This window comes from Ammospiza nelsoni, chromosome 30 (genome assembly GCF_027579445.1).
Source record: "Ammospiza nelsoni isolate bAmmNel1 chromosome 30, bAmmNel1.pri, whole genome shotgun sequence".
In the NCBI taxonomy this organism is placed as follows: domain Eukaryota; kingdom Metazoa; phylum Chordata; class Aves; order Passeriformes; family Passerellidae; genus Ammospiza; species Ammospiza nelsoni.
The window spans coordinates 325365-338607 of record NC_080662.1 but is presented as its reverse complement, the minus strand read 5'-3'; the positions used below and the strand labels follow the sequence as shown (position 1 = coordinate 338607).

Sequence of the window (13243 nt, the reverse complement as noted above, 5' to 3'; positions counted from 1 at the left end):
GCACGGTCCGGGGCCCCCCCCATCCCGACCGGGGCTCCCCGCACGGTCCGGGGTCCCCCCATCCCGACCGGGGCTCCCCGCACGGTCCGGGACCCCCCCCATCCCGACCGGGGCTCCCCGCACGGTCCGGGGGCTCCTGGCACGTTCTGCGGCCCCTCCATCCCGTCCGGGCTCCCCCCCGTCCCGTCCGTGCCGCCCCCATCCCATCCGGGGCTCCCCCACCCGGCCCAGGGTGCCCCAGTTGGGGTCTCCCCGTCCCACGCGGGGTGTCACCTCCCAGCCGTGTCCCCCGTCCCACGCGGGGTGACACTTCTGACCCATCTGAGCGTTCTCAGCTTACTCGTGGTCCCCCCATTCCGTCCGTGTTCCTGCCACCCTGCCCTGGGGTCCCCCTCGTGCCCTGGGTCCCTCCATCCCTCCCAAGGTGTCCCCTCCCGTCTCGGTGCTCCCATCCCCGCCCCCCATCTGTCTCGGGGTGCCCCCATCCCACCTATGGTGTCCCCATCCCACCCATGGTACCCCATCCCTCCGAGGGTGCCCCCATCCCACCCCAGTGTCCCTGTCCCCCACCCCAGTGCCCCTGTCCCCCACCCCAGGAATGCTCCGGGGACGTGCCCACCCCTCCCCACGCTGGGAGAGGATCCTGCCATGATGGGACAGACTCATCCAAAACCCCTTTTCCTCCTTTTTTTGGTACAGGGCGGGCTCGTTCCCGCACGGCCGGCGGGGTGGCACCCAGCGGGGCTCAATCCATCACCCCCGAGGCGGCATTGTCCCGGTGAATCGCCCGCAGCCCGGCCGTGAACCCCAGTCCCAGGCACCTCCAGCAGCCCCCAGACCCCCGGCCCGCAGCCCCCGCCGCCCCCCGGCCGCGCAGCCCCTCGCTCTGCGCCACAAAGCTCCTTCAGTTGCTGCGCCTGAAATAGTCGATGAAAAGGCTTTTGTACGGTCGGGATCGCTGGTGACCCCGGTCCCCCCTGCCCAAGATTCCCAAGGAAAAGCGGGAGGCAGCTGCGGGGGGCCGTGCCGGCTGGCCCTTCCCGCTCCCGGCCCTCCAGATGTTTTATTGCCCTGCGTTTAATTAACATTTCCAGCCGCGTGCTCAATGGGGAGCTCACATCTGCCCCTTCTTCCCGCACCGCCCCTGGTTTGGGGGCTCATGGAGCAGGGGTGTGGATGTGTCCGGGGGTCTGGGTGAGTCCCGGGATGCTAAAAAATATAAATTATCGCCTTATGCATTATTTTTGCCCATATTTCCCGTAAATTATTTGGGATGAACCCTCGAGGCGTGAGGAGGTGGCGGTTCCCAGCAAGGCACATGTGGGGGTGAACGTCCTGTGCCACCCAGCGCTCCCCAGGTGCCCCAAAACTTTGCCCTCCTGTGACGCCCTAAATCCTAAAAAAGGCAGCCCTGCAGTTTTGGGGTGTTTCCCAACATTTTTGTGGGTCCTACAAACACGGGAGAGCCTCCTTGGTGGGTTTCATCCACGGGTAGGTGAGACCTGGTGTTCTGGGGATCCGTGGGGCGGGGGATCCTTGGTCCCACTAGGAATTCTGGACAGCCGGGACCCCCGGGTACCCCAGGACCCTCTATCACTCATTCTCCGTCTCCCACTCCATCCCACCCCCCCAGCAGCGGGGCCGGGCAGGGGGACAACGAGCCGCGAATGTGCCATCAGCGCCCTGGGGACAGCGCCCGCGCCTCGGGTCACCTCCCGGGACCCCCAAGATCACCCCTTCGGGAGGGCCATCACCCCAGGGGGGTGAGTGGCACAATTTTGACGATTTGGGCTAAAATTGAGCCGCATTTACGCCCCAAAAAGCTGCAGGCTCCGAGGCGCTCCCCGATGTGCCCCCCCCCAGGCTGGGAGATGAGGGAAATCCTCGGAAATGGCGAATTTCGGTCCCGGGGGCTGCGTCCGTCTGCTCGGAGAGGGGGTCTCATGTCGGGGTCTGTTATTTGGGGCGGGGTCTCCCTATTGGGGGGTGGTCTCCTTTTGGGGGTGGTCCGTTATTTTGGGGGGGTCTCCTGTCGGGGTCTGTTGTTTTTGGGGAGGGGTCTCCCTGTCGGGGAGGGGGTCCGTTATTGGGGGGCGCGCTCCGCTATTTGAGGGGCGCTCTGTAGCAGGGGCGTGGTCTGTCCATGCAGGGGCGTGGCCTATACATAAAGGGGCGTGGTGTAGCAAGTGGTGGGCGCGGTGTAGCGTCTCATGGGCGTGGCTTGGTGGGGTGGGGCTGTCCGGGGCGGGGCCGGGCGCTTCCGGGGCGGGGCCGGGGACATGGGCGGGGCCGTGCCGGGGGCGGTGGCGGTAGCACCGGCGGGGCGGGGCCGGGGTGGTGCGGGGGGCGGGGCCCGTATTACCGGCGGGGCGGGGCCGGGGGCGGTGCGGCAGCATCGGGGGGGCGGTGCCGGAATTACCGGTGGGGTGGGGCGGTACCGGGGGCGGTCCCGGCAGCACCGGTGGGGCGGTGCCTGGGGGCGGTACCGGTATCACCGTTCCTGGGGGCGGTCCCGGTATCGCCGTTCCTTGGGGCGGTCCCGGTAACACCGGCGGGGCGGTGCCTGGGGGCGGTACCGGCAGTACCGGCGGGGCGGGGCTAGGGGCGGTGCCGGTATCACCGTTCCTGGGGGCGGTCCCGGTATCGCCGTTCCTTGGGGCGGTCCCGGGGGCGGTCCCGGCAGTACCGGGGGCGGTCCCGGCGCTGCCGGCGGGCGGAGCGGGCGCGGCCATGGCGCTGAACCTGGCCAAGAACGGGCGGGCGCTGCAGGAGGCCTACGGGAGCGTGGTGGCCGCGGGCAGCCGAACCGACTGGTGCGGGACCGGGGGCACCGGGGCGGTACCGGGATGGGGATGGAGGGGATGGAGGGGATGGATGGGGAGGGGGTGCTGCGGTGGGGGATGGGAATGGGGGATGGGGAGGGCAGATGGGGTGATGGGGAGGGGATTTGGGGGGATATGGGGTGGGTGAGAGGGGATGTGGGGGGCCCAGGGGGTCCTTGGGGGTCTCAGGGGGGTCCCCGTGGGTTTCTGCACCTCAGAATGTACCAGGGGTGTGTGAGCACCCCAGATAAGCGCTAAAGCTGGCTGAAAATCCCATTTCTGCCTTGATTTTAGGGCTCTGTTCACCTATGAAGGCAACAGCAATGACCTGCGAGTGGCCGGCTCCGGAGGTGAGGATTTGGGGGTCCATCCCGTGTTTCAGGGGCCTGGGGGCTGATTTTGGGGTCCATCCCCTGTTTCCAGGGTTTTAGGGCTGATTTTGGGGTCCATCCCCTGTTTCCAGGTTTTTGGGGCTGATTTTGGGGACCATCCCCTGTTTCCAGGGTTTTAGGGCTGATTTTGGGGACCATCCCCTGTTTCCAGCGTTTTAGGGCTGATTTTGGGGACCATCCCCTGTTTCCAGGGTTTTAGGGTTGATTTTGGGGACCATTTCCTGTTTCAGGATTTTGGGGTCCATCCCCTGATCCTGGCTGCTCCTTGTGTTTGAATCCCGGGTTTGGGCAGGGCCCCTCGCTCAGCCCTGACCCTGCCCAGCGCTCCCAAAGCCCCTCGTGCCCCGTTCCCTCCTTCCTGCCATTCTTTCCCCTTTGTTTTGTGTCTGAGACACCCCTGCCTGGGGAGCCTCAGCCTCCAGGAAGCAGCAGCTCCATGTCCAGGCTGGGATTTGCATCCTCTCATCCCTCCCCAGCTTCTCCCTCAGTTTCCAGGAGCTTTTCCCAGCCTGTGGAAGCTCCTGGGTCTGGTGGAGCACAGACCAGACAGATTTGGTGCTGGGGAGATTTGTTGAGGAAGAATCTTGCTGGGTCCCAAATGAGGATTTTTGGGGTATTTTTTGGGGAGTTTTTGGGGTATTTTTTGGGGAGTTTTTGGGGAGTTTTGGGGGCTGCAGAGGGCGTGCCCCCAGCTCCCCCCAGCATTCCCTCACCCACCAGCTCCAGAGTTCCAACCCCCAGCTTCCCTGCCGGGTGTGGAGCCAAATTTAGAGGCAGCCCATGAATGTTTAATGGGCAGAGGGAAACGATCCGGGTGGTTCTGCAGAGCAGGGCAGGGCGAGCTGTGCAGGCTCCCTGTTCCTGCCAGGCTGATAAGGAGCAGGGGCTGCTCTCCCACTCCCCCAGGCTCACACAGCCCAGCACGGAGGGGGGGATGGTTTTGGGATGAAAGAGTGCATTTTTGGTGGCTTTCCTCCTTTCCTGTGGTTTGTTGGTGCAGTGGGAGTGATCTGCTCCCCTCCCATTGCCCCTGCCTGAGCCCCGAGTGGGATTCTCCCTTTGGGGTTCACTCCCAGCTCCCCAGAGCAGCTCTGGGACCTCTCCAGGTGGGTGTGGCAGGGAGAGGGAAGCAATGAGGCAGGAGTTTCCCCGTGGTGCACTAACAGGACCTTGCCCCTTTTGGTTCCTGCTCTACTTCCCATCTTGCAGAGCAGGAACAAGGCCCAGCCAGCTCCTCCCCAGCCCCATTTCCCCGCCCCGAGTGTTGCTGAGCGTGGCTTTGTGCAGGAGCCCGTGGGCAGGGCTGGCGTTGCAGCTCCTGATGGCTCAGGGGGTGTCAGCAGCTCCTTCCCCCTGTCCCTCACCTGGGGGGGGTCCTGGATCTCAGAGCCAGGCGGGGTTTGGGGAGGCCTGAGGAAGAGGAGCGGGGTGATGAAGGCTGCTGGGGCTGGGTTTGGGGGGGAAAGCTCAGGCTCTGTGTTCTCAGAGCAAACCTGGGCTGGGGGCAGCCCCACAGCTCATGGGGAGCAGGGCTGAGAAGGCTCTTGGGGGGCTCTGGGGGGTCTCTGGGTGCTCCCCCAGGCCCAGGGCGGGCTGGGCTCACCCTGTGCTCCCTCCCGGGCCAGAGGGGGGCCTGGAGGAGATGGTGGAGGAGCTCAACAGCGGGAAGGTGATGTACGGCTTCTGCCGCGTCCGGGACCCCAACTCGGGGCTGCCCAAATACGTCCTGGTCAACTGGGTGAGTGGGGACACCTGGGGACAGCAGGGACAGGCTTGGGGACAGCTCTGGGTGCATGGGGACAGATGGGCACAGCTGGACAGACCTGAGGATAGCCCTGGGTGAGCGGGGAGACAGCCCTGGGACAGCCCTGAGGGGCTCAGGTGGGCTGGGGAGGGGCTCAGGTGGGCTGGGGAGGGGCTCATGCACCCCAAGGGGCTCAGGTGAGCTGCTGGTGTCCCCTGCAGACAGGTGAAGGTGTCAATGACGTGAGGAAAGGAGCCTGCGCCAACCACGTCAGCACTGTGGCCAACTTCCTCAAGGTGTGAGCCTGCTCTGCCCTCCCTTCAGTGAATGTTTTGGGCGGGAGGGCCCTGAGACCACCCCCCTCTGCCCCCTGCCACCCTCGGGGGCACAGGGGCACATCCCAGGGCGAGTGGGATGCAAGGAAGGAAGCTGCGTCCTTCCAGCAGAGCCCCTCGCCCAAATGATCCCCCTGGGCATCTCCTCCTGTTCCCTGCCCTGGGAGCTCTGGGGCAGCTGCTGGGTCTGGGGGCTCCAGGGCTGAGCCCCTGCTGGGTCTGGGGGCTCCCAGGCTCACCCCGAGCCCCTGCTGGGTCTGGGGGCTCCCAGGCTCACCCTGAGCCCCTGCTGGCTCCTGTGCTCAGGGCGCTCACGTCACCATCAACGCCCGGGCCGAGGAGGACGTGGAGCCCGAGCTGATCATGGAGAAGGTGGCCAAGGCCTCGGGGGCCAACTACAGCTTCCACAAGGAGAGCAGCAAGTTCCAGGACTCGGGGCCCCAGGCGCCCGTGGTGAGCTGGGGCAGGGGGGCTGCTGGGGGCTGCTGGGGGCTGTTTGACCCCACGGGGGAAGGGGCACCCTGGGCATCGACCCCTCTGTGGGGTGCTCAGCCTGGGGAATTAAAGGGTCCAGGGGGAACTTGGGGACCTTTCCAGCACCTGAGGGGGTTCTGCCCACCCAGTGCCACCCCTGCCATGGCAGGGACACCTCCCACCATCCAGCCTGGCCTGGGGCACTCCAGGGATGGAGCAGCCTCCTGTGCAAGGGCCAGCAATTCTCCATTTTTGGCAAGGTGCACATCACTGGCCTCACCCAGCCCAGCCCTCCTTTAAACTGTGGGGCAAAGCATCAGGTTATGGAAACTTCTCAACTTCTTCTCAGGGAGGTCCCAGACCGGGCTGGTTTGGGCTGATTTGTGACAAAAGGTGCCTGAAAGGTGTTTTGTCTGTGTCTGCTCAGGGCTCTGTGTACCAGAAGACAAACGCCATGTCTGAGATCAAGAGGGTCAATAAGGACAATTTCTGGGCCAAAGCAGAGGTGGGTGAATGTGGGCACGGGGTGTCTGGGGATGGCTGGAGGTTGTTCTCCAGTGTTATTCCAAGTCCTGCTGCTGCCCTGGGTGCTCCCCGAGCTGCAGGTGCTGCTCCATCCCCTGTGTCTCACCTGGGCCTGGCTCGGGGCTGGATCCAGCTCCCAGCAAGCCCCAGCTGGGCGGGGAAATGGGTGTTTGGCTCTGCAGGGCTGCTCCCTCTTCCCTTCCCTTGCGCCTGGGGTTTTATGGGGTTAAACAAAAACCTCTGAACCTCCTGACTGGGAAAGTGCCCTGGGATCCACCAGGGGCCCCAGGACCTGCTGTGTGTGCCCCCCTGGGATGTGCCGTGTCCTTGGGGTCCACCACGAGCCCCAGGGACGTGCTGTGTGTCCTTGGGATGTACTCTGTGTGTCCTCCAGCACGTGCTGCGTGTTCCCCAGGGACGTGCTGTGTGTGCCCAGGGACGTGCTGTGTGTGCCCAGGGACGTGCCGTGTCCTTGGGACCCACCGTGTCCCCAGGGACGTGCTTTGTGTGCCCAGGGACATGCCGTGTGTCTCCTGGACCCGCTGTGTCCCTCCAGACCTGCCCTGTGCCCCGGGGTGCAGAGGGACGGGGGTCTTGGAGCCCTGGCAGTGGGACCCCCGCCCTTGTGTGCCCACTATCCCACACCCCCCCGTGTGCCCAGCATCCCCCAGCCCCGTGAGCCCAGCATCCCCCAGCCCCGTGAGCCCAGCGTCCCCAGCCCCGTGAGCCCAGCGTCCCCAGCCCTCCGCCTCCAGTGTCCCCCAGCCCTGTGAGCCCCGCAGCCCCCAGCCCCGTGAGCCCCGCAGCCCCCAGCCCTGCGCCCCCAGTGTCCCCAGCCCCGTGTGCCCAATGTCCCCCAGCCCTGCGCCTCCAGTGTCCCCCAGCCCCGTGAGCCCCGCAGCCCCCAGCCCCGTGAGCCCTGCAGCCCCCAGCCCCGTGTGCCCAGCGCCCCCAGCCCTGCACCCCCAGCGCCCCCAGCCCCGTGTGCCCAGCGTCCCCAGCCCAGCGCCCCCAGCCCCGTGAGCCCCGCAGCGCCCCCAGCCCCGTGTGCCCAATGTCCCCCAGCCCTGCGCCCCCAGCGCCCCCAGCCCCGTGAGCCCCGCAGCGTCCCCAGCCCTGCGCCCCCAGCGCCCCCAGCCCCGTCCGTGCCCGGTGCCCGCAGAAGGACGAGCAGGAGCGGCGGGAGCAGGAGCGGCGGCGCGCGGAGCAGGAGCGGCAGCGCCTGGAGCAGGAGCGGCGCCAGCGGGAGCTGCGGGAGGCGGCGGGGCGGGAGCGGCTCTGCCAGGCCCGCGACAGCGAGATCGACGCGCACAAGTGAGCGGGAACGGGGGCTCAGAGCCCGCCCTGCCCTCCGGGGTGCCGCTGTCCCTGTCACTGCCCCTCCGAGCTGCGCCCACCCCAGCAGGGTTTGTTCCACACATTGCCCGTGCTGGGATTCCTGTAGGAAATCTCCTTGAATAGAACAGATTTGAGGGATCCTGATGCAGCTGTGCAGGGAGCATCTCCCCGGCTGCTCGTCCAGCATCACCCCGAGCCTCCCTGCCCATGGATGCTGCCCCAGGGCTCCCCCAGTTCTGCTCCCCAAACCCCCGGCCCTGTTTGGGCGTGTCAGAGCTCCAGGGAGCCCCGGCCCCACGGGGATGACTCCAGGGAAACCCACCCAGCTCCCCTATGAGGTGCTCATGTCCCTGTCCCCAGGGAGATTTCCCTGGAATGATCCCAGTGCTTGGAGCAGCTCCTGCTCCTCTCCTTGAGGGTGGCTGCAGCACCTCGTCTGGCCCTGCAGTGAGGGGTGGCCTTCACAGGCTGTTCCTGGAGCTGGGATAGTGGGGTGAGGTCTCAAACGCTCATTTTTAACCCATTTGTCCCCACAGGAGACTGCAGCAGCAGCAGGAGGCAGAGAGCAGGGACAGGGAGCAGCAGCAGTGGGTGAGCTCTGTGCTGGCCCCAGGCCAGGGTGGGGGGCACAGGGCGAGTGGAAATGGCCCCCAGGCTGCCCAGGGGAGGTTTAGGTTGGATATTGGGGAAATTCCTTCATGGGAAGGGCTGTGCAGCTCTGGCAGGGCTGGAGTCCCCATCCCTGGGGGGTGTCACAGCTCTGGGGATGTGGCACTTGGGGACACGGGGCAGTGGTGGCCGTGGCAGTGCTGGGGAGCAGCTGGACTCTTCTCTCAGGGGTTTTCCCACCCAGAATCATTCCCTGACCCCAACAGGGAATGTCCCTGACCCCAGTGACACCAACTCCCTGCTCCCAGCCCAGGATTCCCTCATCTTCCTCCCGGACCCGGGGCTCCCTCCTCATCCTCCCTCCGTGGGGCCCGAGGGGGGCAGGAGGGCTGGAGGGGGGCAGGTGGCTCTGGCAGGGGTGGCCGGGGGTGGCCCAGCCCTGTCCCCATCCCCTGGTGGCCCATCCCTGTCCCTGTCCCCTGGCGCAGAAGGAGCACGCCGAGGAGGATGAGGCTCGCCGGGGCGTCAGGAGGAGCCAGTCGGTGGAGAAAGCCCAGGTGGGGAATTCACCTGTCCCCGGGGCAGGGGGGGCTGCTGGGCCCTGTCCCCCATGTCCCCGGGCCCTGACTGACCCCGTGCCCCCTCCCCGGGCAGGAGGCAGCCACGCTGATCGCGCAGAGAGCCGTCAACCCCCGAGACATCTTCAAACAAAAGGAGAGAGCGGGGCCGGGGGACACGGGGCTGCCAGCACAGCCAGGTACGGCCTGGGGACACAGCCAGGGGGCTGGGGACAGGGCTAGGGGCTGCCAGCACAGCCAGGTATGGCCTGGTGGTTCAATCTGTTAACCCCAGGAAACCATCATTATCGCAGTCTGTCCCCACTGAATGAAGTTTCACCCAGATTTTTGCGCTGCCCCAGCCAGGCAGAGCCCTGTGCTGTCAGCAGGAACTGATCGGGTCTGATCTCTCAGGCAGAAATCAGGAAGTTTGCAGGGCAGAGCTGAGAGCGGCTGAGGAAGTGGCTGTGACCCCTGTGACACGCCTGGGTGAGGCCTCTGCCTCCTCTTCCTCTTCCTCATCCTCACCCAGCCCCCTCCAAAGCACCTTGGATTGATCCCAATAATCACTTCCACTTGGTGACAGGAGCAGGGATCCTGTGCCTTGGGCAGGCACACCCTGGGGGGGAGAGGAGAGGATGCCAGGCTGGGAAAGTGTCTGTTTTGGTGGTTGAAAATGTCTTTTTTGGTGGTTTTGATGGTTGAAAATGTCTTTTTGATCATGAGGAGAGACTGACTTAGAGGTATTTCATGGAGGAAAGGCAGGTAAATGCCCTGGAGTTGATCAGAGATAAGGGCAGGCAGGAGCCCTGGTGCTGGCAGGGCTGGTGCAGGAATCCTGCTCAGCTTTTGTTTGGTTTGGAGGTGGAGATGAGGCGACAGCAGCCCAGGTGCCTCCTGCCACAGGAAACAGGACCCACTTTGCATCATCCCCTCCCAGTCTGCCCGTGCCACACGGAGAGAGAGCCAGGGGCTGCAGCTCTCCCTCCTCCACAGAAATACATTCATTTATTCATTCATTTCATTTTTAAATTTCCCCTTGGCTGCCGCCGCAACCGGTTGCCAAACTTGTTTTCCACAGCCAGGGCTGGAGCTGGAAAATCCTGCTTGGGAGGGCGAGGCGGCAGCGTGGGGGTGCCCTGGGGGTCCCTCCGTGAGCAGCCCCCTCCTCTATTTGTGTGACTCAGTAATGTGGGGGTCCCTCCGTGAGCAGCCCCCCGCTCTCCCCCCAGGCAAGCTGCGCAGCCCATTCCTGCAGAAGGAGCTGGACCCCGGCCCAGCCTCCCCCAGCAGGGACGTCTGGGGGTCCCCCCCGGCCTCCCCAGGCCCTGCAGCAGGTTGGTGCTCGGCTCCCTGCTCTCCCCAGGGCTGTTCCCCTTTCCGCTGCGTTTCTCACAAATTTGGGCATCTGGAGATTCCGTTTGGGTTTTGGGCTCTGCCTGCAGCCAGGGCTGAGGGTGGTGCTGAGGATGAGGATGGTTCCTGCTCGTCCTCGGCTGAGGATGAAGATGGTTCCTGCTCGTCCTCAGGTGCCAAGGCCAGGCTGGGCACTGGGTTTGGAGCTCCTGGGACATGGTGAGGTGTCCCTGCCCATGGCAGGAGGGATCCTTTGGGTCCCTTTCAGCCCAAATCATTCCAGGATTCTCTGTGCTGATTCACACTGGGTATCAGGGGTAAATTCAGACTGGGTATCAGGGGTAAATTCAGACTGGATGTGAGGGCGGTGAGCCCCTGGTGCAGGTGATGCCATGGATGTCCCTGGCAGCGCCCAGGCCAGGCTGGGCAGGGTTTGGGGCACCTGGGGCACTGGGGCTGTCCCTGCCCTGGCACTGGGAGATGTCCCTGCCCAGCCATTTCCCAGTGCTCTGGGCAGGAATTGGTTCCAGGGCAGGGCTGGCTGTGCCCAGAGCTCTGCCCGTGTGCTGTGGGTGGCACTGAGGGCTGGCCCTGGCCCCAGATGGGTTGGGCTGGGCGGGGGTCTCAGAGAGCGCCCAGCTCCCCACCAGGGCCGTGCTGGGCTCCAGCCCGGTGTCCCCAGGCAGGGAGCCGGGGTCAGCCCAGCCCCGTGTCCCCAGCCCCGTGTCCCCAGCCCCGTGTCCCCAGGCCACTGGCACCACTAGATGCTGCTCTTGGCCAGGGCTGTGCTCCGGCCCCTCCCTCCACGGCAATCATCCATCCTGAGCCAGTTCATCCCTCCCCTGCCGGGGGTGGATCTGTGCTGTGTCCGTTTCTCTGCTCCCCAGACCCCTCCTCACCCATCCCTGCCTGGGCAGGGGTCCCCAGGATGAGCCCGGACCGGGGCAGGGTTCAGGGCTGGCCGTGGTGACAGAGCCCTGGTTCCTCCTCAGGACGGGACTCTGGCTACAGCTCCGGTGTGCCGGGCTCCCACGGCGAGGAGAACCTGTACGAGGAGCCCCCCGAGCCCGCGGCCATCTACGAGGAGCCGCCCCAGGTGGGTCTGGGGGCCGGGTCTGGGTGGGGGAGCGCGGCTGGCCCCGCCCCTGGGATGAGCTGGGACTGAAATCTGAGCTGAAATCACTGGAAATGGGGGAACCCCAGGGCTCAGGGGTGCTCAGGATGCCCCTGTGTGGCAGCAGGGGCTGCTGTGTCCCATGCTGATGGCCATTCCTGGGCATTGTTCTCTCCCTTCCCACCGTTCCCCTGCTGATTCTGCTCCCCTCTCCCTGCCCTCATCAGGAGCAAGCTGCCGATGCCAAGTACGACTACAGGGTGGAGTACCAGGAGCCCCCAGACCTGGCGGGGAAGGGGCTCTGTGCCCGGGCCCTCTATGACTACCAGGCTGGTGAGACCCCTGAGCCGCTGCTGCCCCGGTCCCCAGTCCCTCCCCAGCTCTCCCAGAGCCCCTCGGGCCCTGGAAGGGTCTCCTGGAGCTTTCCCTGCCGCAGGGAACATCCCCAGCTCTCCCAGTGTGTCCCCATGGCAGAGGGGCTCCGGCCCTGGCGCAGCTCCACATCCCCATTGCCCTGTGACCCCGAGGCTGGGGTGGCTCAGCCGCTCTGTCCCCACTGTCCCCTGTGTCCCCTCACAGCTGATGACACCGAGATCTCCTTCGACCCCGAGAACATCATCACCAACATCGAGATGATCGACGAGGGCTGGTGGCGCGGCTTCGGCCCCGACGGCCACTTCGGGATGTTCCCCGCCAACTACGTGGAGCTGATCGAGTAGGGGGTGCTGGGGGGCCCCAGACCCTCGGGGCTGCTCCAGACCCCGAGCCCACCCAGCTCCAGCTGGGCTCTTCCAGCGACACGTGGCTTTATTTCTGTATTTCTTTATTTCTTTATTTCTCTCTCTCTCAGTGAAGTGCCATTCCCCAGTCCCTCGGCAGTGGAGCTGCCCCCCGTCCCTCAGGGTGGGAAGGAAGGGTCCCATCCCACCCTGAGCCCTCCTCCCTGGCTCTGGGGTGTGACAAATCCCTCACGGGAATTTTCAGGGAACAGATTCAAGAATTACCTCCCCCCTGTGCTCCCTCCGTGCCTCCCTCCCCGTGGCCTTGGGCCTGCCACAGCCACACTGGACGTCCCCAAGCTCATTTCATTGGAGAAGCTCATCAGAGCCATTTTGGGGTCCTGCAGGGTCTGACACGAGCAGGAGAGAATCCTGGCCCTGCAGCGCCCTGAGCTCACACGTGTGCTCACCCTGTGTTCTCCTCCCTGCTCTCCCGCATTCCTCACCCCAAACCTGCTCTGGGGTTTGAACTGGGAGTGAGATCCTCCCCTGCAGCCTGGCCAGGCGCGTGGGACCCCTCCCCACCCCAAACTCACTGTGAACAAGGAAAAGCCCAGCCCAGCCCTCCCTTTGGAGTTCCCTGCCCTGCTGTCGCTTTAGGAACAAAAGGAGAGAAAGGCTTGGGGGGTCCCAGCTCAGCCCCCGCTCTGCAGGGGCTGGGGGCCGTGGGGGCTTCTCTGAGTCCTGCCCGAGCTCCTTCTCCTCCCTGTGCCCCGGGCCCTCCCCAGCATCAATAAAAGGGCTTTTCTTTGGTGATGGCTGCAGCAGGCTCCTGCTGGGGGCTGGGGAGGGGTGCAGGGGTTTGGGGAGGTGCAGGGGAGCCCCCCAGCCCCGGGCAGCCCCCCCAGCCCCGGCAGGCCCCAGCATTGCTGGGCAGTGACTCACGGCCGGGGGGGGGACACGCATGTGACGGGGCCGAGCTGCCACGTGGCCCGGCCACCAGCGGGGCCCGGGGAGCCTGCGGGGCCGGGACGGGGGGGACACACCCGGGACACCCCCAGGGCACCCCCAGGGACCACCGGGGCGGGCTCAGCCCAGCCTGAGCCCCAACCCTGCCGGCTGGGGGGGTCACACGCGTGTAATGTGTGTGCAGAGCGTGTGCCCTGCATCCCCTGTGTGTGCAGAGCGTGTGCCCTGCATCCCTGGCATCCCTTGTGTGTGCAGAGTGTGTGCCCTGCATCCCCTGTGTGTGCAGAGC

General features: G+C 65.6%; 1 protein-coding gene across 3 annotated transcripts; it reads left to right on the top strand.

Annotated features, from left to right (window-relative positions):
* Positions 1 to 2712: 2712 nt before the first annotated feature.
* Positions 2713 to 12801, top strand: DBNL (drebrin like). Of its 3 annotated transcripts, none has more exons than XM_059490953.1 (14): positions 2713 to 2813; positions 3117 to 3172; positions 4840 to 4952; positions 5180 to 5254; positions 5600 to 5746; positions 6195 to 6272; positions 7458 to 7606; positions 8167 to 8221; positions 8728 to 8796; positions 8894 to 8996; positions 10029 to 10133; positions 11145 to 11248; positions 11494 to 11599; positions 11846 to 12801. In XM_059490953.1, the coding sequence occupies exons 1-14, from the start codon at positions 2731 to 2733 to the stop codon at positions 11983 to 11985; spliced, it is 1383 nt and encodes a 460-aa protein (XP_059346936.1). In that variant the 5' UTR covers positions 2713 to 2730; the 3' UTR covers positions 11986 to 12801. The 3 variants fall into 3 exon arrangements, with proteins under 3 accessions (XP_059346936.1, XP_059346935.1, XP_059346937.1); XM_059490952.1 differs by having other exon boundaries at positions 7455 to 7606; XM_059490954.1 differs by lacking the exon at positions 10029 to 10133 and having other exon boundaries at positions 7455 to 7606.
* Positions 12802 to 13243: the final 442 nt, after the last annotated feature.